Source organism: Plasmopara halstedii (assembly GCF_900000015.1).
Source record: "Plasmopara halstedii genome assembly, contig: Scaffold_1561, whole genome shotgun sequence".
Lineage (NCBI taxonomy): Eukaryota > Oomycota > Peronosporomycetes > Peronosporales > Peronosporaceae > Plasmopara > Plasmopara halstedii.
In genome coordinates, this window is record NW_020188473.1 from 465,395 (window position 1) to 492,068 (window position 26,674).

Genomic DNA, 26,674 nt, shown 5'->3' on the forward strand with positions numbered 1-26,674 from the left:
TGAAGACAGAATCAGATGCTGTTTGTGGCAGCAGTGCCGATGTCAAGCATTCGGTTTCAGAAGTTATAATCATGCGCGCCAGTGGAGTTGAATCGCAATAAGCTCGGCGGAGGCTGAGTATGTGGTTCTCTGCCTTTGCAATCTAGAAATTCTATGGACGCGTGTTGTACTTATGGACATGGGTCGTGAGCAAGTGAAAGGGGCACAAATTTCGGAGAGACCAACATCCAAATACGCCGGACCGAATACTCTTATGACGCACGCGGACATTAGATACCACTTCATCTACGAGAATGAGCAAGAAATAATTTTGAGTATCGCGCTGCCTTCTGTTTACTATGCAATATTCGTTAAGACTTGAAACGTGTCTAGCGCACCCTGCAAAAAAGAACTTTCCATCGCAGCTCAAGAGCCATGGCACTTCCATCGTTCAGCAGCAGGTTGACCAGCGCCAAGTAGATTAGCTGACTAAGGCGCCTAGGGATAAAAACTGTGTTAAAGTGAAGACAAACAAAGCTTTTCAGATTCTCGCTGGTTAGAAAATCGAAGTCCTTGGGGAAAGGTAGCAATTCGACGAGTTTGATGTTTTCGCCGACCGTCATCGATGCGTCGGGTGTCGACAGTTATTTTAATGCTGACCTCATGCTGAAACGCTTTTCCGAGCTTGAAGCGCAGCCGATGTACTGTACGCTCCGAGATGGATATCTGGATGCGGTGGTCACTACATCCACCCAGTGTGTATATTTTCGTTCTACCCAGTGCCCTTCCGAGCTTCATGTACGCGGCTCTGTGCGCGACTAGCTCGTTTTTACTGGATGTCGCCACCCGGCATAGTCAAAGAACACTTCTTTCCAACCCAACGTATGCATTTTAGTCTACGTCCCGTTCATGTCCTCCGCTGAGCTAGATATGTTGTACTACCACCCTTGCTAGGGCCCCAATCCAACACGGCCATCATATGCTGTGTTGGCACGCCGAGGCATACACGTATCTTTGCTTGAGCGATCGATTGGCAAAGCACGACCGACAAGTGTCATTGTACCCTCCGCAGCATCTAATGGCGATCCAGTACCCAGCAAAATCTCTCCTGGTACTACTCGTGTCAACACCGACAGTCCGACAGTTTTCGGCTGTCGTTGCTACGACCGCTAGCACCGGCGTCTTTTTCCACGCTGCTGCTAATTACTGGAGGTAACCGTAAAGAAAAGCGTTCGCTGGAATGAGGATTTTGCCAACATGCTGATTGAACTTCGTCCGAACTTCTTGCTGGATTTTCAACAACAAATTCTACAATTGAACTGTCGAGGTCAAGTATAATTGCTTTTCAGTGACGCTCGATAAGCTTATAGCCTTAAGTTTCCGAGTTGTATTGCAAAATGTATAATCTCATCGCAATATCAAGATAGCCAGTCACTTCCGTCCCAAGCACCACACCATCGTGTTTAAGGCAAAGAAACCGACTCGAATTCAAGAGATAGTCACTGAGTCAAAAAGACGGCCAATCTTAAGTTGTTACTCAATAGCTTGGTCGCTTCCGATGCCTTGGTGATTTGTCTTCAAAGCACTCCGTGCGACGGATCTCTTTAACACGCTGACAGCCATAAGCTCCGTCAAGTCACCCATAGATCTGAACCCGCGCTCTTGCGTCAGATGCAAGCGTTGAACCAAATATTACTAGTTTCGTTCAGCTTTACATGATCAATCGCGTTTGAGTGCGACTGATTCGATCGAAATCAACGCGTTTATTCGCAAATAAGCCGAGTATGTCGTGGCTTAGGTGCCTAAGACACGTGACGTTGTATATTGATGCGCTGAATCAAAGTGAAACAACGTAAATACAGCGACCATTGTGCTTGCGACCAGAATGCTGTCTCTCTTCGAGCTTTTAATAAACACGGCGCTCATGATCTTTGAGATAGAACCAAAGTCTGACAAGTTGGTCAGTCCCCTGCATCTTAGCACAGAACAGAAGTCTGTTCAATAAAATATTTTTTTGGTCTTGTTCCACTCGCAGATCGGCACCCACTGCTAAAAAACTGGAAAGAAGCCCAATAACACGAGATGTGCTTAATGACCTCGAGGTCGTTTAGGATTCGGTCGCTTCATTTTAGAAACTGCAGAAGTGCTGTAACCTCAGCAAGATGAATGATTAATTTGCATTTGTGGCCGGAACACTTGTCCCGGACTACAGAGGTGACATAGCAAGATGTTAGCTTGATGACCATCAAGATCAACGGGGACATGAAAAACGGGCATCTACTTATCGACCACTTACCAGCAAAGTACAGCCTGATTTGCATATAAAGACTAAACTGCAAGACTGTCACCATTTGACAAGTCTTACGATAATAAAGCGTGGTCAAGTCGGTTTTGGCATGGCTGGGGGCTGGTGTAAATGATTGCGCCAGGAATCTGCAAAACCCAAGCCAGTTCATACAGGCACTGCAACCAAAGCAAACAAGAAGACGAAGCTTGGAGTAAATTCAACCTCCAACCTTGCAACAAACATTAGCTATGCGTCAGTGACTCTAGCCTTGTCAATGCTTCAAGACGACACACTAATCTGGCGGTATGATTTCAGTAATTCGTTCTGACCTCCCTGGTTTTGATTCGGCAAAGGGTCTCGAGGATGACTGTATTGTGCGCTTTTTGGTAGCAATTGTTAACGCTCTCGTGTAAATCCACAACGTATACTTGCCGTAGACGCTCGTGACAAAGCCTTCGACCACCGTTCAGTTGATTGCTGCAACACACATCGTCCTCAGTGATTTGACTACACTCCTCACTGTACGGCACCCCATGTGCTTTGAATCTAAGGATGCTGTTTACCATTTGGCACACACAGTGGCCCCGCACTCCATGTCTCAGCCTCTCGGGTACGGCAATTAGTGCTTCCCAGAATACCTTGTTGACTACCCAGACATCCTGGTTACCATCGGAGAGGCAAAGCACAGCAAGTTTTTTAAATCATACTGCTGCATATATGCAGGCATAGTCTAGGAGCAGTGGAAAAGACCCGTGAGATACAGCTCAGAGCACAAAGTCATTTCAGTTAAATCCACGCAGATCCTACTAGACCAAGCAGCAACAAGATACCGCACGAGCGAGAACTGGGCGATGCTGTCCAAACGGACCACCACCAATTGCAGATCCTAACGGCCAATGAGAAGCGCTATACTGAATTGACAAGCGTCTAACATCAGACGATTAAGTCCTGCTAAAAAACCTCCACTTCTAGACTTGAATCCACTGACGCACTCAAGCACATGAAAGCTAATTCCGCGCCCGGCTATGGATGTATCACAGCTGGCATCTACTAGGACGCGGCTGATGACTTCAGAAATCGTCTGAGTTCAGCTTTCAAGTCGCGAATATCTTTTCTCTATCGAGCGCATGTCAGTTCGGTGCATATTACACAAGAAAGGCTCGCAAGATGATCATGGCAATCTAAGACCATTCTTGCTCACTGGTGTTGATGTAAAGGCCTTGTCTAAGGTACTTCATTACCGCCTTCAGATCTATCTATCTCACCTTATGCACAACGATCAGAAGGCTTGAAAGGTCGGTCTTTACATCATCACGTACGCTTCATGACTGATCTGCAGGACATCAGAGAGAAAGCTTACATATTATTTCTCGACTTTGAGAGAGCATACGACCAGTTCAGCTGGGCCTTAATCTATCAGGTGCTCGACCACTTGGACTGTGTTGTTGCGTTTACTGATGAGATGATGTTCCCTTGACCCACCCACACTAACTCCTCTCCCTTAACGGTAACATTTAATCGCCAAATTTTCCCACATAAATAGTTATAAAAGGCGACCAGCTTTCAGCGGTACTATCCATCATGCCATCGAGCGGCTGGCAAATTTATATTGGTAACGAGTGAAGCACGATGTTGGCACTCACCGAAGATCATATCACAGCAGCGTCTTCTTTTCCGACGATTCAACACTGCTCTCCAGCTTGATGGTCGATATCCAGGCACAGCTTGACCGGGTTCATCTGTACTATGGTCGCTCTTGGACCGAGTTAAAGCTTACCAAGTTGTGTTTTTACCCTTATATCGACGAACTTACCCGTACAGCATCACCAGCGTCAAGACGCTTTGGCGTGGTTTAACCTTCTGGGCATCCTAGTTGGTCAAATTCCAGTTGAAGACGCTATCGCGGAATTGTTAGTCCGGCAATACGAGAGATTCCTTTAAGATTCCGTCGCGCTCGCACTCTGAGAAGGCGTCTGTTGAATGCGCTGACCATGATGCTCTCTCGGTTGTGGCACCTCATGGTGCACGTGCCAGTTTCATATCTTGTCGCTATTCAATGGCTGTCTACAAGTAACCCTTTGTGCTCGCACATTGCATCGAGCGCGACGCAAACTTTTTCGTCAATCTTCAAGGAATTTATTATTAATATCGCTTCAATAGTGGTCTCTCTGTATCCATTATCGAAGCCTCGCTTGAACGTCAAAAGCTCAACGTCTTACTCCGATTATCACTTTGTCGACCTTGACTTAACGTAATTGGATCACGTCAGAAATTACGCACCATTTACACTTATGCTACCCATGTGGTTCCTGGACTTTCTCACTTAAACTCCATGCGCCAGAGTGCTCTGCTTTGATGGGACGTACTGCCCCATCGGCGGCGACAGGTGCTGTCAATTGGCGAGACCTCACCCCTCTCGCCCGTTTTGACTATGTGCTGAACCAGCCAATCTGGTTCCATGCCAAAGCCGATGTTCAGTCTGAACTGGCTCCTCGAGTTGACAAATGTGGCGTTGTCTATGCATGGTTGTTGATCTTCAACAGAGCTTTCTCCAACAAATTACAACGAATTTCAAGTCTCACTGACTTCCTTGATGCTAAGGGCTGATAGCAAGATGCCGATGCATTTGCAACCAGCCATATTGACTGCGGACTCGTGTCGGTTTCGGTGTACCAGTAGAATCGGTGGCTTCGCCGCCTACACCACGAAGCAAAATAAAGGTTTAGGCAATTACGAGAAATTTGCGACAACGGACTAGGTTTAGCTTGTGTGTGCCGCACGGCAATATACCTCGGTGAGCGTAAGGGCGAACACATATGTGTTGTCCCCTGAATATCCCGGTCTCAACCCCCACTTGCTTGCGTGGAAGGCTTCAGCATTCACCAAACCCCTTCTAATCCAGCTGCGCGACAGGCTAGCCACAGTTACCGACAGTGTTCGTGAGCCAGTCTAGGCGTTGTACGTCGAGAACACAAATCCTTGCACTTTCGATCCATCTTACGTCTGCTGTCAACACACTCACGCTTCTCATTCGTGCGCACTGAACACCCCGACATCATCAACTGCGTGCGCAGCGAGAGCAACATAGTAGAGACTGGGCGGCAAATGACCTTCAAATGCGCCTTGGTATCAGGGCTGTAGCCTGTCTTGTCTCGCGACTGGAATACGTTCTTCGTATATAAGCCAAAGTGGCTCGATATTACTCTTGGTCCCCGACCATCCATCAAACATGTTTAACTGGTCCATGCCGCTGTGGCAGATGATCTATGGCAGATTACACACCATTTACTGTGGTTAGTGCGCAATGATGTTCTGTTCCGTTAACGCACACGTCTGCCTCAAGTACCTGCGCTTCAGGTCATGTATTGCGTACATTCGTGTGTGCATACACAGGGTGTACGAAAGAGAACAGCAAACATCTATGCAGGTCTCTGAGGGTTTTCTGACTCGATTTCGACGGTCACACTCTTTAGGAGCATTTATGCGAGCCAGCACTACAATTTTTGCTGTGCGTCTTCTTGAGTAGTCCCCGATCCGAAGATATCTGTGCTTCCAGCATATTTGCACACATACTAGGTAAATTTCTGATCTCAAACGAATGCTTTTGTGTCTAAAAAACAAGCCCGCAGTAGTTTTATAAATATTAAGTGTGTATCATGTTACATGGATGCTGTAGTGTGTCGACATATCAAGTTTGAGAAGTGGTCAAATCGTGCAAATGGATAGACTTATATTGAGGATAAATTTGAAAAGTGATCTCGCCCCTCCAGCCGATTCGCCACCAATACACCAAGTCAATACCCCCGACGCTGGGATACCCCGAGGATTTCTTAGCTACGATAATTGGGCCAAAACTTTGACAAGATAGTTGTCGTCAGAACCTCAAAGAATGACAGACGCCTGGGCCCGGTAATTGGTTGAGAAAGCGAGAATGAGGCTCCCAGAGTTGGAGTTAGCGCGTCTAAGGAGAGTGTCCTTGCCGTTGTATCGCATTTAGTGCCTGAAAGGGTGTCTGGCGTTTTAACTTCGAATTATGTTGAGGAGGACGTGGTCGGCGCTTCTTTGGACGACGCACAGTCGTGGGATCAGGAAGCGGCAGCTACATCCAGGTCGGTTATACCGAACCGAATTTATGGCTTTGATACTCGACATGGACCATCTGCAATCAAGGTTCTCCAGCACATATGCATCTGAAGCCAATACTTAGCTATGTAATTCGACTAATCGTTCAGGCATAGAGAAGTAAGTCGTATCGACTACTTGAACTCGAAACATCCATCTGCGCCAGGAGAGGACATGCATTTCTGTGCCGTCGAGAAATCAAACCCCGACTTTGTCCTTGGAAAGAATGAAGCCTAAACGTTCGACTAACGTTGCATATGGAACAATAGATAAAAAAAATAGTGCCTGATGTGGTGAAGGTTGATGGCTCCACTTTCATAATTAGGGGTTCAAATCCCATAGAGTACCAAGCGGAGTTAATAACATGGTATTTAGGGCTCATCAAGCCTGTTGTTACGCTTTTGTTCGTTTATGAGGGCAGATCGTTTATCATTACGCCAGACTAATCTGGTATAGTTGTGGCAATGTTAGAACGAGAAATACACAGGAGCATAATAAATATTTACTTCGGATATCACCGTACAATTGTGTCAAAAAACAATTTTGTTCTTCTATTGTGCAAAATTCACAGGGCACGTATTGCCCTCAATATTATTTAAGAACGATATTGCAAAAGTTTTGTAGAAAACGAATTTGAATTATTAGCTTAATATGTGGTTTTGCCTTCATGATTAATTTTAGAACGTCCTTTTTGGGAGTCGTGTAAGCCATGTCAAGCGCGTGCTGTAGGGTTTTGTTTCGCGTTCATGACCCTCAAAAGACAATGTTTGATTACGAAGATCGTACATCATTTACGGATGTCATTTGGTACAGATGTGGCAACGAGAAATACATAGGAGCATGATTAACTTGCTTGCTTCGGGTTTTACGATCAAATTAACAGTCATCAATGGGAAACGCATAGATGGTCTCGTTCGCCCATTGTTTACTGCACGCAACTAAGTTAAAATATAGACGACGCGTTCAAGAAATATAATCATTCATCCGCTACAGTTAATGGCTCAAACTCTTGTATACAAGCAGCATATCGATGAGGTAGAAAATGACGAGCTCGGAATCGATGACAAAAACGTTTCTAAGGAGATTACTCATCTTCAGTCCGTAAGATGCTCTGAAAGCTGAATCAGAAGTAAAGCTAAAAGGTAGATCGATTTCAGTAATGATAAATTCTCAATCATTAAACAACTTAAATCGCTGAGTGTGGATATGAATGACTAATGATAAAAAGTTCAAGGAAATTACCACGCGACTATTATAAAAGCATGTTCATCCCCAGCTCAGCTGGTAGCTATGGAGACAACGCTGATTTCAACGTGGTCGAGTTAAACAAAATCATGAAAAATATTATCATTGATGACCACCCATACAAGACTCATGCAGCTGTTTGGGCTACTGGCCTTGATAAGTCCGTAAGGAAGGTTGATCATCGACTCAGACAGAAAGAGGAAGAGTATGGGCGTACACAAGTAAGAAATAAATTAGAATTGTGGTGTCCGTTGCTGTTTAACTTTAATTTCTTAAAGAAAGATCTCTTCTCTTCCTGGTATCCCTTCCAAATCTCTATTTTCTCTGACTCACTGAATAGCTGACTCTCCTTTATCATTTTTCGTAGGTAGGAAAGCGCTATTTCCCAGAACTACAATTAGATCGACGATTTGACCTCGTTTAATCAGTTTTTAGCTCTGTAGCTTGTTGTGCACCCCATGCTTATTATAAATCTGGTATCTACATCACCAAAAAAAGTTAAGAACCAAGAAGCGGTGTATGGTTCGAATTATCTATAGGTTCATGTCTCCAACACAATCGCTGTTTTTGCTCAATATTGCTAAGGCCGTATTCAGAGAATGCTCTCTCTCAGTGGCGTGATGTCTCAGTATACCATCAAAAGATACAACTCAACGATTACTAAACACAGCATCATATTTCTTGTTTTTTATCTGAAATACAAAATGTGAATGACATGGTCTATATCAGAGACAAACCTTTGCGTTCAATTCTTCAAGAGCTATTAAATCATTATATGCAATAATTTGACTGTAATCAACGTTGTATTGTGGCAGGTTCGTCTTCGCCTTTCTGAATAACATCGGGATAGAAAAATAAATAAACTGATTAGGTGGGCTGAGACAAGGTCTTGCTTGAGCTATGAGGTCCACCTCTTGAGGTCTATTTTTCGATCGATCCAGTCTTACAAAACTACATCACAATAATCGTGGAGTCGCTTGATACGTTCGAGTGGACACGATTGATTGTTCCTCTTCAATTTGCAGTCGCTCATCATCGCCACGACTGGACAGGCAATGTATCCTACGAATATACCCGCTACTGAATATGTGATCGGGTCAGGAGCGAACTCTGCAGCTCCGTTATCTGTTCTGAGGCGATTTACTGTCGTTCCGCCTGCTCCTGTCAGAGACGTGCAGCGGAGGTGAAGGACTTGTAGTACCAAGACCAAGACGACTTGTGGTACTTAAATTATCGACGTCGAGATATTGACCCCGATTCTGATATCGTTGATTGATATTCCCGATCCATGACACGTTTACTGGGATTGCCATTATAGACTTGGATCTGACATTGAACAGGAGTCGTATTTGACCCAGTTAGAGTCATCATAGGAGCCAGCAAGAAAGTTCAATGCACTACCAGTGATCGAGAAATACTCATTTGTTGCAGATGAGTTGATGCCAACTTACTGTTGTTATTGCTGATTTGTTTCCAAATGTAAAAAGCCCGATGAATTCGCCGGAGCAGCTGATATTTCCACTCGTTGACAGATTATAAAGCAAGAGGGGAGTCGGAATAAATGTTGAATCTTGATACATCATAATACAAGTTCGTGGAGAGGCTCTCCCACGACTGAGAGCTTTCACGGCTATCCACGGAGAGCAGTTCAAGCAGTTAATATCATTCTTTATCGATGAAGGTGCTATAATTGCAATAATTAACTACCAAGAAAATGTCAAGATGATCATACCTGAATGATGTTATATCAATATCTTAGAATGCAAATGCTTTTCAGACGAAGAAACAATTACATCAACATGAAAAAAGTCCAAAAGGTTACTACAAGAGAACCGCTTGAAAACGTTCGAGCTGTAGCTTCTTTTGATATCGCATCAGATGACTCGATCACCGGAGAAATTAAGCTTTCCTTAGAAATTGCTTTTGGCTCAAGATCCGAAGCTGCAACATCTATTGATGCTGATGTGGAGCCCTGTGAAGCTTCTGTAGGTGATACGACCACGACCATAATGCCACTACCGGAACCTTGAAGCTCAAGCACACTTGGCTTCGCGATAATCAGATCTTGACTAAATACTCCATTGATTGTCGAGCGAAATTGAATTTCTTTATCCGACGTCAAGCGGTACAATCCGCTAGTAGTAATCGAAAATAAGTTACTGGCGTATTCAGCGTACAGCTTCGACCCGGAATCGCAGGGAAGATGTGCATCTTGAGCTAGATTTACATCGCGGCGCCAACGCACCAATTCAACAAATCGATCGGTGAATGGATTCACATTACTAGCATTGGGGTAAATATCCATATTGACCCCAATTTTGAGCAAAGTCTCCACAGCTGCACGAACGGATAAATTTGATATTACACATTCTGGAATTCCGCAAAGTAAAACTGACATGAAGATTGCGCGGCATGCGAGCGAGCTAGACATGCCTTTTATTTGCTGGGGTGTCGGAAGAATGCCTGTATATGGAAAGATTGTGTACTGTCCGTCAGACACACAGGTCTGAAATACCAATCTGTTTTTCGCGTATAGCTCGTAAATCTGCGTGACCACCGTGGCGTTGCAGTTTTTGTTGGCCACAAGGGTAAATGTAGTAGATTGTGGTGATGCTGACGCAATCGGAGCTAGCTTGAAAATAGCATTATTGGAAACTTGAGACCTTGTTCTGGACACAAGAAGTATCGCGAGGACTAACTGCAACAATAAATTACTCATATTGTCGATATATTCTTCGTGAAAGAAGACCACGTCTTGATCTCAGTTAAAAGCGTGACTGGCATTGCTGAAGAGTTGATGGTCATCATAAGCTCATCACCATAGCTTTTAGTAATAAGTACGAAACAGCAGAAAGTTATTCTATTCCGTGTGCATGTCTGAATTTGTAACATCCATCATTACTAATCCATGGTTTGATCAAAACTATTGTTTGCAATGACGTCGTCTCAGTACCTTCTACTCTATCAACAGCCAATCAACGCAGAAACTTCATTTTTCTTGTCCTCGACGTACAAGCTTAGCGTTGCCGGTATATTGAGATTGGCTGCGACGACTTCAAGCATCTTTTGAAAATATATTTCACGTACATCTTATACCGGATCCGGTAGCAAGAAATACTATACAAAGACAACACAGCATACTAAAGTATTTCCACAAGCGTTTTACAAGAATCCATCTGCATTTTATGAGCATATATGTCGTTGCAGTTCGATCGCTAATTGTATTTCTGCTATTCCATCATTTTTAGTGGTGAATCAGTCAAATCAGCAACCACTATTTTGAGCGATGCTCGGTCTATTATTGAGATTGTCAAATACATTTGTCTGGTTTTGCTCGTAGTGATGTCAGCCATGCCTTCACCAACAAATGTTAACTGTTCAAACGAGCCAGTGCTGCGGCTTCATCCTTGCAAGGCGCCACCGTTGCATATGAAGCACAATACTCGTCAGTCAGTAGTACCGTCAGTTTACTTGAATGCATCCAATTTGAAACGAACAAGAATGTCACCACGTCACGTAAAACTCCAACGGATGATACCAACGTTGCCATACACAATTGCTAATCCATTGCGAGATCAAGTATCGACAAATTTCCGTCATGAGCTTTTTTATTTTCATCAACTCTTACAAGATGCTATCAAGACCGAGAACATCGATTCACAGCGATCTGTCAATCATTTGAAGAACAGTCGTATTCTGGACCTTTTGACAAGTGATCGTGGTGATGCGATTCTCAACGAATTTTTTATTAGGTGTCAGCGAGCGGGAAAAGATGATGGTTTTGTTGTTAGGAACACAGAGGATGACGGAGCTATTCTCTGGGATGTGTTCGAGACATTATTTTCACACGTTCCGCTCATTATTTCAGAAGTCGAATTTGGAGTCGCGAGTAGTCCAAAAGCGTTTTGTCGCTATACCGACTCGCTTAACTCCTTGCGAGACCTACTACTTGTACTACTCTTTAAGCGTCCTTTAGAAGATAAAAATGACTTGATTGATGGCGATAGCGATAACGACAGCACCTGTGGATTGCAGTCGAGTTTTGGATTGGGTTTTGGGCTTGATTTTCATGATAGAACGCTTAATTTAACGCCACGGAATCCTAAACAATCTCTAACTTCATCTAATTCTAAGCGAAGTATTCCAATGTACATTTATTGTCAGCAGCTAGAAAGAGAACTTGAAACCTTGCGAAGACAAAATGTACAAAGTTTAGATCATGATTTGGGTGATGTTGGACTTATGGACGACACAACGGTGACGCTGCTGCTTGGCTTTTATGCGCTTCCTCACAAAGAACGCTTGGCAATGTTTTGTCAGATTGCAAGCCAAGCAAATGAGCAAGACGCGATTGCTATCCTACATATGTTTCTTGACAATTGTACTTCGTCAAATCTGCTTCAAATTTGGGAAAATCTCAGACAGTCACCGGACATTATGAGAAGGTTTCGCGAATCGAAATGCCAGACCGACCCAGAAAATCTCGAAGCGATGGATATTTCGACGATGAACACAGAGAGAAAAGGTGTAGCATCAGAGTATAAGTCTATTAATGAGGGCAAATTCACTTTCGATTGGAAATTACAAGGCGAAGAGAATAAGCTTGGGCGACCGCCTTCTTCATCTGAAGATGTCAGTGACATCACTGAAGTCTCTGACTTCGAAATACATGGCGGCGATGACTTGAAGGCCAGATCTGACCAAGATTTGAAAGGTATACGCGAACGAGATCGGCTTTCGATGTCGAGCGCAAGTGATCTTCCCTTGGAAACCCAAAGCAAAAAACGCAGTTCATTCTATCAAACTGATCAGCAACAAAGATCAAGTAAAGCATCCATTAATAGAGAAGACATTCCACTGCTTGAAGTTCTTCACCATGATCTCACTGAGGTTACCAACATGAAGGTTAAACCTGATGAGCATGTCATGAGAGCAGTTCAGCAATTACTCGAGAGACTTGACGGTAAAGGAACCCACGATTCCAATGATGAGGACCATCTTCGTCTCGTGCCAGCATCTGTGCAATCACAACACATTTTGCAGCAGACCACCATCAAATCACCACGAGCATCGATGAGCACGGCTTTGTCAAATGAACAGCAGTTTTTATTGATGCTTGACCAGCTGAAATCGCTCCTTCTCGTGCTAACTGATGTACATATTCACAAAATGAGCACTGAAACCATTACTGGAGCTTATCGACGCATGCAAGTGCTGTCAAAATTGTTTGCAGTACTTATGGACAAAAGTTTTGGTGCTGCTGGTGCCGAGCCTATAAGCGGTTCGACTGTGAATGATTTTGAAAAGGCACAAATTGTCACTGGCTCACCACATGTAGTGAATTCAGTGACTTCAGATTCGCAATTTGTTACATCAAATGAAACGATGCGTGAAGATGTGGAAGCCATGAGTCAACTACTTGTCAAGCTTAGCAAATTTGTGCGCAGTTTGGCTCCATTGGTAGACAACAAAGAATTGGCACCGAGTAGTGTAAGCTCAAGCGATGATGTTTTAATGATCATGGATCTTGCCACAAAACTTGAACAAGCAGGCACCCTCGTAGATGTGCCTGTCATTTTGAATGGAAGCGGTGGAGGAATACGTCGGCTTTCACTTGCAGCAGACCGCGAATTACCGGTGCTTTTAGCAGTTCAATCGCTTGCACGCTCAAGCAATTTTGATCTTGTATCTCAAAAAATTACCTCAGCTGTGGACGACAAACTTAAATGTGCGCGACTTGCCGTAACAAAAGATGATGACGAGGAAGAAGACGAGTTTGTGGGGATGGAAGGGGATGAAGTGATGATGAGGATCGTATCGAATGTGCAGTGCACGACCAAAGAGACGCGAACGCAAGAGTGCCAAGACCAGATATATATACAAAGTGAAGCGAGCTTTAGCGAGAGTGACGATGCGATCGCTCAAGCTCTTCGGATCAATAAAGGTGATCTTTCGAGCAATAACAAGAATGGTGCGTCGTTGCGTGGTGGCAAACTCTTTAGCGTCGATATTCTCCTACGTTTCGTCAACCAGGTAAGCCGAGTATTTTGCCGAATTCAGAAGAAAAAAATCTAATCTTGCGAAGTACAGCTATATCGTGATAATTATGAAGGCATGGCATCGATGCAGCAATATGGACATCGACGGATGGAGTTTGGCGAGTTTGTTTATTATTGGCACATTCGAAAATACGGCCTTAAGGCACTTGCTCAGCGCCATCTCTTAAAGCTCATTCAGTCGCTACGAAAACACGAGAAAAAGGTTTTCCAGTGTCAATTGTACGTTGTCATTGCTGATTTGCAGATTGCAACGCTTTGCCTCATGTTTAAGTGTTTTCTTTTGTGTTTAGATGCTTACGCTTTTTGGGTGCTCAAATATCCTTTTCATATTCTATTGTACATTTGAATCGATTTCCTGTTACGATATGCCGTGATTCTTTCCTTAATGACCTTGACCTGCTTTGATATTGATTTTGTCGCAATCGTTCACACGATTTTTTAGGTTTTCACGAGCTCAAATTTGTTTTAGTAAGTAATGTCGATCTTTATGTTGTGAGAACGCGACGACGTCGCTATACTTATTCATCAACGCATCTGGCAATTACAGGGATTACTCAGTCGTTGGTCACTTGGAACGTTTTCCGGTACTTCCAAACATCGCGTAGAGTTATCAAAGCGTCAATTCAAGATTCGCATCTCATCTGCGATATTAAGTGTTCAAGAAGCACTTCGTGAACGGTTTGGAATATATTCTCGTAGATTGGATGCTCTCGCAGAACGCATTCGAGCCAAGGCATGTTCGGACGACGGTGAGTTCATTCGTGAAAGTGACTTGCTCACACTTTGTATTGAAGAATTTGAGTCTCAACGAGCTTTAATCGAGAAGGTGCTTGGTGCTGTGTATCAAGCCGGGGATGTTAATGGCGATGGAAGTCTCGAGTTCGATGAGTTTGCTTCAGTGGTGACTCATTTGTCTCCTACAGTGGATGATCGATTTATACAGAAAATTTTTGAGGCAGCACACGACGTCACAAAACCGCCTCGGATCTCTTTCACACGATTTCTTGATGTTGTTTTATTGGAGAGAGTGCTTTGTCCAACTTCTTCCAGTGCTGCATCTACCGGAATAGTCCGGGCCAAGAATGCCACTGTAGCAGCTGGTGCCTCTGCTTCTAGTGCCTCTTTGGTAGCCAGTTCGAGTGCTTTAGGTAGCTATAGGACAGTACATCAAGATGAACAAGAGGAGGCGTACCAGCTTGAACTACTATGTGAAACATGGACACACGATCGTGAGGCTGTCACCCAAGTCCTTCAATCTAGTATCACCCACTTACCGACAGCAAAGTCGTTAAGCTTCCGTGTTGCGTTTTTGGATCAATTACTGGATCGTCGCGTAGATGCAAAGACAGCATGGCTATGTCATCGACAGATTATGCGTGAGATCGCTCGCTATCAACATTTAGATGTCGATCAAATAGCAGGATTGCGTCAGAAGGACCAGCAATTTAAAAAAGCAGTACGCGCCATTCAGAATGCTCAACGAATAAGTGCACTGTTTTCACATAACTCTACACCCGTTGGAGATGAAAGTGACGTGGAAGGAGGTGATACGAACTTAAGCTACTCAGCGGCAGTCCAATTATCGTTGGATACGCAAGAAATGAGAACACCCGACAATGCAGACGTGATAGCTCTAGAGAACGAATTACGTGATACATTTCTCGAAAGAGCCGATGAAGGAACGATTGACGACTATATGGCGGCTTTGCAACGATTGCGTCTTGTGTCCGTTAATCAAGAGTTGGAGTCACAGTCAAATGAAGAGATTGTACAGATAAATCAAAGCATCTTACTTGATCGTCATGAAAACAGCTATTCTTTAACTGACGAGTATGAAAGATTCGACAAGGACAGATAATAAAAAGACTTTCTAGAAATTGAAATCACTTTACTTAACTGCATTATTATCAATGATGTTAAAGGTACTTAAGGTTATGCGAAGGAAGGGGAGCGGATCTTGCTCGCGGCACGACTAAGCACGGGTACGTCCGTTCGAGCGAAATTGGCCATGCGACACATGTAATCACCTTCAAACGTAGCCTGCGTGTGTCCGCCCTTCCGCTTGTATAGCAGATCGTCATCAATCTTGACTGAATCCTCGGCAAACATGTTGTCGCCCTTGGCGGATTCGAGCGCGTTACGGTCTGTATACACACTTACCGAGTACTTTGCCGGACGAAAGCAACGCAGCACATTCTTGAGTAATGACGCATATGAACGGAGACGGGCATTGGTCTCAAAGCTCACGTAGCTGCAGTGGCTCTCGGGGGTGATGTGGATTGTGTAGTAAGCATCGAACAAAATGCCGTTCATCGAGTATCCACATGGATCGAAAGCAAAGTCATCAATCAAAGCACCAGGCACTAGGTCACGGATACCGCTCTCAATCGTCATGCGACGGGAGGTAATCGTACTGTCATCATTCTTAAAGAACTGCTTGGCGACGCTTGGGTCCATGTCTTGCATTAACACTTGTAAAGTGCTCTCATTGGCACCAACTTCTTTATGAGGAAGATTTACCGGCAGTAGATCAGTATGTTCATGGATATCGGCGTCCCAAGCATAAATGTACCAATGGTCGTGGTTCAACGGACCTAAAACATGAGCCGACCCATTTGGAAAATACGAGCTCAGAAATGCCACCTCTGTCTGGAAACTGGTGTGGGGATACTTCTGCTCCTCCGGAAAAGTATAATTTTTGCGTGAGTAACTCACCCACTCAATCTCAAGACCAAGACGATTCGAAAAAGTCTTGATAAACGGAAGACACTTAAGCAACGTAGTAGTACCGCATGTTTTAAGCACAATTTTGTGAGCATAAATGAACATAGAGCTCTCAGAAAGCACGTAGGCATCAATGTGGTCATTGCTCGTGCGGGATAGAATCTGGCATTGTCCAGCTTCTAGCATTTCATCGAGATCGTGGCGTGGCACCTCACGTAGGCCATGGGCGTGTCCGATGCCAAACTTAAAGTCAATTTCAAGGTTCTTTTCAGGGCCTTCAAACGTATTTGGCACGGCATCTGATGTCTCGGATTGCGTCGAGCTCGTCTCGTCGTCGTGAAGCTTGATGGGTTCTGGAAACGAATGCACCATTCGAAAATTGGAGACCTCTTTTCAAATTTGGTAGTAAAATTGGTTAGGCAGGTTCGTCACACGCGCCAATGTAGAAAAAGCCCGTGAAGATGGTCGTGGGGTCAACAATATCGTCGTTGCTGATAAAAAGCGGGTCAATCAGCTGCATGAACAATGTGACGACCAAGGAGAGGAGAGAAGAAAAAGGGCGAGCGAAAAGCTTTCTTTCTTTCTTTCCAGGTATCACTCGAGTCCACGGGGTAGTTCAAACGAATGAAAAGTAGGTGAAAGCAGAAGAAATGAAGGTCAGGGGGCAACTTTCGGAATGAGTGGCGCGTGGATGCGGATCCGACATGTGGTACATGTGTGCCAAAGTGATGTGAATCCGAGGTTTTAAAGCAGATGATAAGGTTTTATGAAAATTGATTATTACAATATAGTAAGAGACAGCGCAGTCCATCGAGAAATTAGTATATCGATTAATTCATGAAATGCTATTAACAAGGCCAACAATCTTTATATTTCGTCGAATTTTGTCAAAATGCCATGACCAAATTGCATTTCATCTGGTATTCTACTCAGTGAGTGTTGTCGTGCTTTCTGCTACTGGAATACAGTGCAGAATATCAATGTCCTCGTCATTGTTTTGTTCGTCAGTAAAGAAATGAGGATGTTCGCATAGCACTGGGGAAGATACCTTCACCGTGTAACTGCACGTCTGGGTCTCCTTTACTGCTAAAATGTGATTACTCGCACCACCCTGACTGCAGTAATAAAACACTTTTGCTTTTCGAGGGGCACGACTTTCACCCTCTTTACAAAATGTGCCGTGATCGTACAACTCCAAGTACGCAGGGCGTGACACATCATGAGTCGCGTCAATATGCTCTGAAACCAATGCAGAGCCTAAGCGCTCTAAGTCTTGATTACCTGCATGATCAAATGTACCGAGTGAATACTCAGCTGTGATTGGACCATCTCCGTCCCTGTGATATTGTTTCACCGACCGTCCAAAGCAAAACTCATAAGTCCACCAGCCTTCGTTTCTCGTCACACACGTACGAGCTTCTTCTAATGGCTGCAATAACGACCGCACTGTAAATACGTCGTTTTCGTCTACGTCAGCGTGTTGCGGATTGCAAAACATCCTCGAGCCGATCAAAAATGCAGCAATTTCGCGACTTCTTCCCTCCTCTGTACCTTTCCTCCACTGCACAGCCGAGATATTATCGTCCAACAGCAAAGCGCTGCAAATGAACTGCACCTGAATCTGCTGGTTATTGCCAAACGTCTGCGTGAACAGTGGTTTGTTTAGATGAAGCAATCGTTCTTGCATTCCTGGCAAAGCAAAGTGGTCGTAACTTAGCGCCACAAGACTTGAGTCTTCCACAAATTCACCAAGTTCCTCCGCTTCTACTTCAATAGCTTCCTCTTTATCTTCGTCAAATGATATATCACTTGCCGCATCCACTTCGACCTCCACAGGTGGTAAATATACATCCAGTAGACTTGTAGACTTTGAATGACTCACGCGGCGAATTAGGACGCCAGGACAAACTTCATAGACCCAGTAGGTCTGTGTGTCCACATATTTGACACACTTAGGCTTAATCTTATTAGCCGCGGCCCGACCAAAGCTCATGAAGGCGGCAATTTGTTCTTTCTCTTCCTTCTTCTTGGCAATCAATGAATCTGACACAGTAGTTTCTGCGACATCTCCATTTTTACCGCCAGAAGCTAAAGACGGTAGAAGGCACTCAAATTGTTGACCCGATTCCGTCGTCATGTGCTGCGTTCGCATCTTTGCTCCATCTTCAGGTAAGCTAAAGCTCTCGCGAGTAGCATGCAGCTGAATGACAAATGAATTGTCAAGAGAAAATACAAGCGGCGCATTAAAGGCTAGAAGAGCCAAGCTCAGAGCAGCATTCGCTAGTGGGAACCGCCCCATCATTCGTCAGCTATTTCGCAGATCTGATACTTTTTTAGAATTAATGTTTTTAATCATATTAGACGGGGATGCTACACCGCATAATGAAAGAAGTCATCTATATTATACAAATTTTATTTCAGCATTTTGTAAAGTATTTGGACTTGGTAGTGGTTTAGTCCTTGGACACAGGTAGCGTTACGAGACGCCTGCAATGCTCTTGTTGTGAACGATAGAAAAAACACACCCCAATTTATGTGATTATATATGTCTCATGTCAATTATGACAGCTGGGGTGCCAAGGCAACACGACTGAACTTTGCAGATTTTGCCTCGCCATTCGATGATCAGAGATTCTTCTCAAGTGCAACTAGAAGCCGTTTGTTTTAAATCTACACATGTCAACAAGACCATCTTGTACACTTTTGATTGGATTTTGACGTAACATTTAGGGTCCAATGTGCGCTTTTCAAGTTCTAGTATGCAGTAGCTTGTAATTACGTATTTAAAACCATGAGAGACAACGCCTATATGCATTTTTGCTGCAAGCAGAAGAATTATTTGCGAGAGCAAAAGCTAAATCATCGCACTAACTACAGACACATCACCCAAACATGGTTTTGTTTGGGTAAAAATTCTATCGGATTTTTGATTGTTCTTATGCATTTTTGATAAATTGGGTTGGAGGCTTGCTAGAAGATTGGCTTGCGTTGTGTGCAATGAAACATGTAAGTTTGGTCGCTACCAAACTGTTGGCAAAAGCTTTTAAATCAGAAGTCTGCTCAAGCGTGGGTTACGTGCCACTCCACGTTTAGCCCGCGACTCCTGTCATATACACCTTCGGTATTCGACAACTCGAATACCTTGTCAGCAGCTGCGATGTCAGGTCGCATATTGGTCGCAGTACTTACATATGTGCTTGGCTTGTTAGAACCACCTAGACACATCATTTTGACGCGGCGACGACGGCAAATGCATCCAGACGTTTGTCGCATCGTTGGCAGCTGCAATATAATGTCTCATATATCTAAGTACATGCAAATGTGCTTGTTGGATTTTGACTTCGATCTCCAGCACGTTGACCTTCCCAGTCCAGTGCCCGCGCCAATAGCGCTTCTACCTTCTAGGGGAGGTGAATTCATGACTCACCAAAGCTCCACCAGGAGACGTGTAACGGGGTTACAGATACCCTGGTAACAGGGGGGTGTCACACCAGATGGGCACGGTGTGACCACACCCAAACAAGAATACGGTACGGGGCTGGATAGCCAGTAGTTATACATGTATTTAGAATTTACTATACATATTTAGACCAATCTATGCCTTTTAAAATTTGGCGGCTTTGCCGCAGATAAAAATAAAATGTATGCTTTTGAATTTAAACGGAAGAGTTAGTTATCCTTGGGTTAAGGTTGTAATTACTCTTGGTGTAAGCGGATCGCGATCCGCTAAACTCGTACTTGTTCTAAGTATAGAACGAAAGGTCGGTGACCTAACTTACGCTCCCTCAAGCGCGAAGCTACGGCAGCCCCGCTGCAAGACGTGCGCGTAGCGCTCAAGGTCTTCGATCTCCAGCTCGATCAATGGCTCATGGTGTTCCAGCCATGCCATACCAATGATGAGTTCATACATTGAATCCAAGTCTAAGACTAAGCAGCGCTCAGGATCAGTCGAAGCTACTCAGACGTAGATTGACTAATAGTGCTACCAAGTGCAGCGGGTCTGTTCCTTCGAGGAAGCTACGGTAAGCGAGCATACGTTTTATACTGGAGCCGGTATGAGTGTAGCGTATCGCAATCCGCTACGTTCAGGAGTGTCCAAAACCTTAAGCCAAGGCAAGTATACTCTTCCGCTCAAAATCCAAACTATATTATCTCTTTTATATGTCGAAACGCCGCCTTTATCAAATCTTTATGTTTTTAATCAAATAGTAAAACATAACTTATACACATAACTACTGGCAACCCGACACGTAGTGGCTACTTGTAACGATGTGCTAACACTATTGTGCGATTACACCGTCTTGTATAATCCAAACCTTTGTACGATCGCACCATTTTGTGTGTCCCAACCTTTCATACCAGGGTAAGTGTAATTCCGCTTCAGCTGTTCCTTGTTTTTATCAAGTATCGTCAAAATTGCCAGTCTGATGTCATGCGGAAATTCCTGCTCCAAATAATAGTTGCCGCTGATGTGATTCCTGCGGTCAGGTTTTCAACCGCTCTACTAATCTCGGCTATGTCAAATCTCCATTGTAGAAATGTGATTGTAACGGCGTAATATTGATATTTTCCAGTTGCTGATGTTCATATTTCCGCAAGCCTTGTCCATCAAAGCCCTTGTTTCTGGGTCTATCCTACATTTTCACTTGCTGGGTTTTTAAACAATCTGCTGAGGTTTCCGAAAATCAGGTTTCTGCCTTTCTCCTAAATTTATTTTGCTATCAATCTGACCCACATTTGAGATGCTCGATGTGTTGTGTCTGCTGACAACGGCTCTTCTTCTTGATGCGCATTCTTAAGTGGGAAGTGTCGGTTTCCAAAGCTGAGAGTCTTAACTTCATTGCTTCATTTGACTGTTGTGCTGTCCTTGGTCATAGCAAATTTGATGGGTTCTTGTAGCATCTATGCCACCTTTTTAGGGCCATTCTTAGTAATTTAATGCTCACGAAGAGCTCGTAAGTGAATCTTTTTCGCGATTAAAAGTCTGGATAAATCTCAATTTGAGGTGACAACATGAGCATTAGATCACCTTCCACCTGCGCCTTGACCGTGCTTTGATTCATCCTTAGCGCCTCGTTCGCGCATACTCGCCTCAGGAAATCAGAAAACCTGGCCATGAAAAGAATAGTCCCTTCCACAGTTACTTTAACCACCTTCCATTCCTCTTCAGTAGCTGTCTCGGTGTATCTGGAAATCAATAGCGAGCTTCAAATGTTGTTTGATCTGTTCGTTATATTATGATTGAATACTGGATCTAAGGAATATGAATGTGAACGGCTTTTCTCCTCCGTTCATTTCGTCGTCTCCCACGACCCTTCCTGTAACTATCACGACCTTTTCCATCCAAGGATTTTTAATGTCTCATTTTTCCTCGCTGCTTGCCCTGCGAGCTCTAATGCCTTGGTCAGGCTCTTCCTTGATTTATCGATAGCCTGCGTCAGATCTAGCATCTTTGACATCCATTTTTGTGTATTCGCTGTGTCATCCTGAACCTCTGTCAGGAAACGTTGTAGCATTCGCCTAGCCTCTGCTTTATCAAATTGTGGTGGACTTGAGGTGTCTGACATCGGTTGCTGCAGTTTTCGTTTCTCTGGTTTTTATCTTTATTATCGCTTGACGTTGTGACATCAATGAATTCTCTATCTGATATTGCATTCACATTCTCCTTCTCCGTTATTGACCCCCTAGGACCACCTCCAGATTTCTGCTGGCTTTCATTCGGCTCAAGTGCTGCGAGAGGATTGATTAGCTCTGAATAAAGGACCGGATAGTTCACTTCAGTCAAATAGGCTGAAGTTTGTTTTCTTGTAGCCTGTGTCTCTTCGGTGTGGATCACCACTTTTTTGTCTTTGGACGATCACTGAGCGCTGTTTAAGTATTGGAGCAGTAGCTGCATGCCATGCGTGGCATGATCGGCTTCAGGCCGAGGCATCGAGGCTGCAGTGATGCAGTGGAGTAGCACGTAACGCACTGAGCGCTGCTGAAGTATCGAAGCAGTCGCTACATGCCAAGAGTGGCATGATCGGACGAGGTCCGAGGCATCTTAGGCAAGACCCTTCAGATGCGCGTGGAGTGTCACGTAATCCACTGATCACTGCTCACGTTTCGAATCAGTTGCTGAATGCCCAGGGCGTCATGATCGGACGAGGTTTAAGGCATCTTGAACAAGACCCTTCAGATGCGCGTTGAGTGGTACGTTATCCTTCAGACGAGGAATGCGGAGCTAGATTCTTCGTCGGATGTTGTTAATAACCTCAAGGCTTCGATGGAGCAAGGAGTGGGGACACTGAAGACGCTGTGTGCGTGTTTCTACTTGTCTCGCCGCGACGTGCAACCTCCGGGGGGTATCAACGGCGACGCCGTATATTATCTACACAACCCAGGGCGTCGACCCTGACCTAGGGTTTGTCTACCGTAGACGATAGCGCACAGCGATACACCCTTGTCACCATATGACGGGGGAGGAAGACGGCGACGTCAACCTGAAGGCTATCTCCGGTGGATGCTCTTGAGCTGGACGAAATGTCCTTCGAAAAGTTAGGCGGTGCCTTGAAGGCAGGCAATTTGGCCGAGGTGGTCATTTTACGACCGAACGAGGAGACAAACTCGTTGCCGCTCCAAAATGATGCTGTCTTGGAGGAGGGCACCAAGAGAGTGCTAAACGCGCGAAGTTGATCGTCGACCCTGAAGGATTTCTCGGAGCCATACTATCCTTTGTTGAAGGGGTTTCAAGAGTCGTCTTCAAAAACCCACCGTCGGTCCTACCTCCGGACCGAGGTGTGCGTCATGAGATCGACCAGGTTCTGGAAACCAAATACTGCGTAACACGCCAATGGCCCCTGCCCAAGGAGCAGTGTGACGAGATTGACGTCTTCTTTCGTGCGAAGCACGACGCAGGAATGGGACGTAAGAGCAAGTCTTCCCATTCTTGGTCGATGGGTGTTACAAATTGCTCGCCAGAGCAAGTGATATTTCGCTGACAACGGTAATTACTCCGAGCGGCATGCTCTTGGAGTGGCTGGTGATGTTTCGAATGCACCAGCAACAGTAAATCGTCTCGCAACGCAACTGTTCAGGCCCACCGGGTGCATGCACGAAACATACTTCGACGACATCTTCGTCCGCAGTACAGGAGGACAGATGAGAAGAACGGCATTTTCCATTTAAGAGCGGTGCTCTCAAGTTCATGCGCACGAATGAGCTGTATGCTAATGCAGACGGCGCAGGAGAAATCCCCTTTTCAGGGTGCTATTTCTGGAAGCGTGGCCTTTAAGTGGACCCCGCTAGGATCAAGGTCATTGTGGGCTGACCGGTTCCAAAGATCCAAAAGGATTTGCGCTTGTGGATTGGCCTCGCCAACTACTTGCACAAGTATAGCGCAAATTATGCGGAAATGGCACGGCTATTGTCTAGTCTCCTTAAGAAGGATACGGAATGGTGTTGGCACACCGATCATTGGGAGGCTTCTGACAGAATCAAAGACAGCCTTCTTCATGCTTATCATTGGCGTTGTCAGACCCGGGTCGTTTTTTTTTTTTACGAATGTGTACTGTTGCGAGCAGACGCCGAGGGGCAAGATTGGGTGATTGTGTTCGAATCTCGCCAGCTTAAGGCTGCGGAGAAGAACTACCAATCCACGACCAGGAATTACTTGCGATGAAGCATGTACTTGTCAAGTTCAGGGTGTACCTGCTTGGCTCAAAGCTGTTTTCAATCTACACAGACCATGCGTCATTACGAAGTGCGACTCAGTCGCCTCACCTCTCGCAGAGGATGGAAAGGTCGCTCTCATTCTTCGCAGATTATAACTTCGAGGTGAAGTATATGCCAGAAAGTCAGAATGCTTTGACTTATGCGTTGTCACGCAGACCGGATTATGAGCTTGCTCATGTCACGACGGTCACGTTGTCAGTAACGGATTTGATCCGCGCTGCATACGCGGGAGATAGTACGTGTGTAGCGTTGCTACAGTCTAGTAGGGGCAAGGAGCTCGAAAACTCGGACAAGAAGTTATCGGCGCGTTTGCGCACACTGTTACACCGATATTCTTCAAATAAAGGTTTTCTGTGCTATAGCACCGATTCAACGGATACGTCACGGATTGTGATTCCTAACGATAAGAATTTGAAATGCTGTATCCTTTATGAGGCCCACGACACCCCACTCATTAGTCATCTTGGTCGTGAGAAGACGTACAGCTCTGTGAGTTGCCGTTACTGGTTCTCGAAGCAAATGGACGAGCTCCTTTGTGCGCACGTGTAAGACGTGTCAAAGGTTGAAATTCTCTCCGAATGCGGCGACGCCGCTGGTCAGTATACCAGTATCATTCGGGTGTTGGTACGTCTTTGTGGTCCGCTTGGGCAAGATGGCTCATCTTGCGACAGTGCCGGACACCATCGACGATGTGATTACAGCGACGCCGTTTGTCGATGGTAGCTTTCGACAACATGACTCCTGCAGTTAATTGTCTCTGACAGAGATCCACAATTATCTGGAAGTTTTGGACGACAATCTTCAGGGTGCTGGACACCAGATTGACTATGTCAACAGCGGACCATCCGCAAACTGATGGTCAAACTGGGCGCGTGAATCACGTCGTTGAAGACGCCGTTGGTAGCGTCTGTGCTGAGACGCCGAAGCGCTGGAGCGCCATGCTGCCACTTATGGAGTTCGCTTTGAATAATGCAGTGCATGCGTCTACCGATTACACCCCGTTCTACGTGAACAGGCTGGTTAATATTTGCGTCTCACTGACGCCATCCTCTGGCTCAGGGCTTGGTGGAAAAGAAATAGCCGAATGACTGGCTGATTTCAGCACCCTCACTGTCCGTAAAGAAGTCGATTACTTCCTGCCTACCAGACGGAGTGTCTTACGACACGTTCGCGATGCGATGGCTGGACGCCAAGACATGTCGAAAGAATATGCAGATGGAAGAAGCAGAAGAAATGTGGAAAACATTGAGATCAGAGACCTGGTTTGATTAGCGTCTGCTGTCTTTAAGACGAAGCTTCGACCAAAGCTTATCGGATCTTTAAGGTCATGGCCAAGCGAAGCCTTGCATATACGCTATTCCTTCCGAAAAGGGATGTGCCCTTACCCGGTGTTTTATGTGGGCTTGTTTAAACCGTACCGGTATCCAGCGTAAGTGAGCGCGGAAGGGTTGACACAAAGCTCGCCCACAAGCGCTCGACCACCCAGAAGCTATCAGCTACTGGTTCTGAGCACGAAGTGCAACGACTTCCGCTTTCAATAGCGCCAGGTGCTTCAGCGTCGCACGAAGTGATGCATTCGTCTGCTCAGTTGCTAGGAGCCGCACCGATAGAGCGCGATAGTCCTTAACGTGAGGCAGCCAAAGCTTAAGGTGCTCCAAGCTCTCGAGGTCTTCCGCACAGCGATATGCGACCTCGGCCAGATGCTCAGTGGAGTGACGATGACGATGGACTTTTCATCAAGATCCCGAAGAGCATCGCGAGTCACCGGACGGCGATCGTCGAAGCCGTTGTTGTCCGCTGCCGACTCTTATCGACGAGAATGGTGGCGTCCACTATCACTTGAAACGTCTTGTGGGTCGACGTCGTCGACAGGATCAAGACTAGTATCTTGTGAAGCGGCGGGATTATCCTAATTCCGAGAATAGTGGGAATTCGAGGTGCCACTTCGGCAAGACAGCCCAGACGTCACAGACGCCTTTGGTCAGAGAGATCATGACGCAACGCTATATCGTACGCCCCGTGCTTCTCGGCAGTAGCCAGAGAAGCCGAAGGACCATGGTCTGAGCTAAAGCTATGGCCCTGAGCTGCTGTAGTCGTAGACTCACCCGTGATTGAAACCATCGAGCTCGCGGGAGCGTGATGGACTAATTTATACACCGCAGGGCGACAATACGTAAAAGTTAGCGTTGTGCCTTGAGTTTGGCAAACTCGAACTGAAGATGGCGTTCTACGCGCATGTCCGCTTCCTTGTGGCTAAAACAACTCTAAAGCCGCTGCACCCATCGCTCAAAGAGTTCTTCATCTCTGCCGCGGTTTTGCCAGGGGCGAGTGCCACATTGCGGGTACAGGAGCGCCTCCTCTTTTAACGCGAAGGCGAGCGCGGTAACTATCCATTGGGGTTTCTTGAGGCACCAAGAAGTTACCTCGGAGAGCTTTTGGTTGGTCAAGCTCGGCTTGTTTAGTGGCGGGGGCCCGATTACGTAGACGTCTAACGATCGAGTGATCGCATCTTTCGCTTCAGCAGCCGAACCCGCCGAGCGTAAAC

The 26,674-nt window shown here is 45.3% G+C and overlaps 7 protein-coding genes across 7 annotated transcripts; 2 read left to right on the plus strand and 5 right to left on the minus strand.

Annotated features, from left to right (window-relative positions):
- Positions 1–4,862: 4,862 nt before the first annotated feature.
- Positions 4,863–5,352, minus strand: PHALS_01504 (uncharacterized protein; the record flags this gene model as incomplete). Its single annotated transcript, XM_024715907.1, has 3 exons — positions 4,863–4,963; positions 5,047–5,123; positions 5,195–5,352. The coding sequence occupies 3 exons, from the start codon at positions 5,350–5,352 to the stop codon at positions 4,863–4,865; spliced, it is 336 nt and encodes a 111-aa protein (XP_024581558.1).
- Positions 5,353–6,155: 803 nt separating this feature from the next.
- PHALS_01505 (uncharacterized protein) lies at positions 6,156–6,625 on the plus strand (the record flags this gene model as incomplete). The annotated part of the gene is made up of 3 exons (XM_024715908.1): positions 6,156–6,175; positions 6,223–6,375; positions 6,499–6,625. 3 exons carry the CDS (start codon positions 6,156–6,158, stop codon positions 6,623–6,625), a joined length of 300 nt encoding a protein of 99 aa, XP_024581559.1.
- Positions 6,626–8,863: 2,238 nt separating this feature from the next.
- PHALS_01506 (uncharacterized protein) lies at positions 8,864–9,938 on the minus strand (the record flags this gene model as incomplete). Its single annotated transcript, XM_024715909.1, has 5 exons — positions 8,864–8,959; positions 9,035–9,142; positions 9,212–9,263; positions 9,366–9,387; positions 9,467–9,938. The coding sequence occupies 5 exons, from the start codon at positions 9,936–9,938 to the stop codon at positions 8,864–8,866; spliced, it is 750 nt and encodes a 249-aa protein (XP_024581560.1).
- A 1,196-nt stretch (positions 9,939–11,134) lies between these two features.
- Positions 11,135–15,550, plus strand: PHALS_01507 (EF-hand domain pair; the record flags this gene model as incomplete). Its single annotated transcript, XM_024715910.1, has 5 exons — positions 11,135–13,666; positions 13,724–13,911; positions 13,983–14,062; positions 14,135–14,160; positions 14,240–15,550. 5 exons carry the CDS (start codon positions 11,135–11,137, stop codon positions 15,548–15,550), a joined length of 4,137 nt encoding a protein of 1,378 aa, XP_024581561.1.
- Positions 15,551–15,624: 74 nt separating this feature from the next.
- On the minus strand, positions 15,625–16,788 carry PHALS_01508 (s-adenosylmethionine decarboxylase proenzyme; the record flags this gene model as incomplete). The annotated part of the gene is made up of 1 exon (XM_024715911.1): positions 15,625–16,788. One exon carries the CDS (start codon positions 16,786–16,788, stop codon positions 15,625–15,627), a length of 1,164 nt encoding a protein of 387 aa, XP_024581562.1.
- A 553-nt stretch (positions 16,789–17,341) lies between these two features.
- PHALS_01509 (protein os-9) lies at positions 17,342–18,718 on the minus strand (the record flags this gene model as incomplete). Its single annotated transcript, XM_024715912.1, has 1 exon — positions 17,342–18,718. One exon carries the CDS (start codon positions 18,716–18,718, stop codon positions 17,342–17,344), a length of 1,377 nt encoding a protein of 458 aa, XP_024581563.1.
- Positions 18,719–21,392: 2,674 nt separating this feature from the next.
- Positions 21,393–21,983, minus strand: PHALS_01510 (uncharacterized protein; the record flags this gene model as incomplete). Its single annotated transcript, XM_024715914.1, has 2 exons — positions 21,393–21,603; positions 21,748–21,983. The coding sequence occupies 2 exons, from the start codon at positions 21,981–21,983 to the stop codon at positions 21,393–21,395; spliced, it is 447 nt and encodes a 148-aa protein (XP_024581564.1).
- Positions 21,984–26,674: the final 4,691 nt, after the last annotated feature.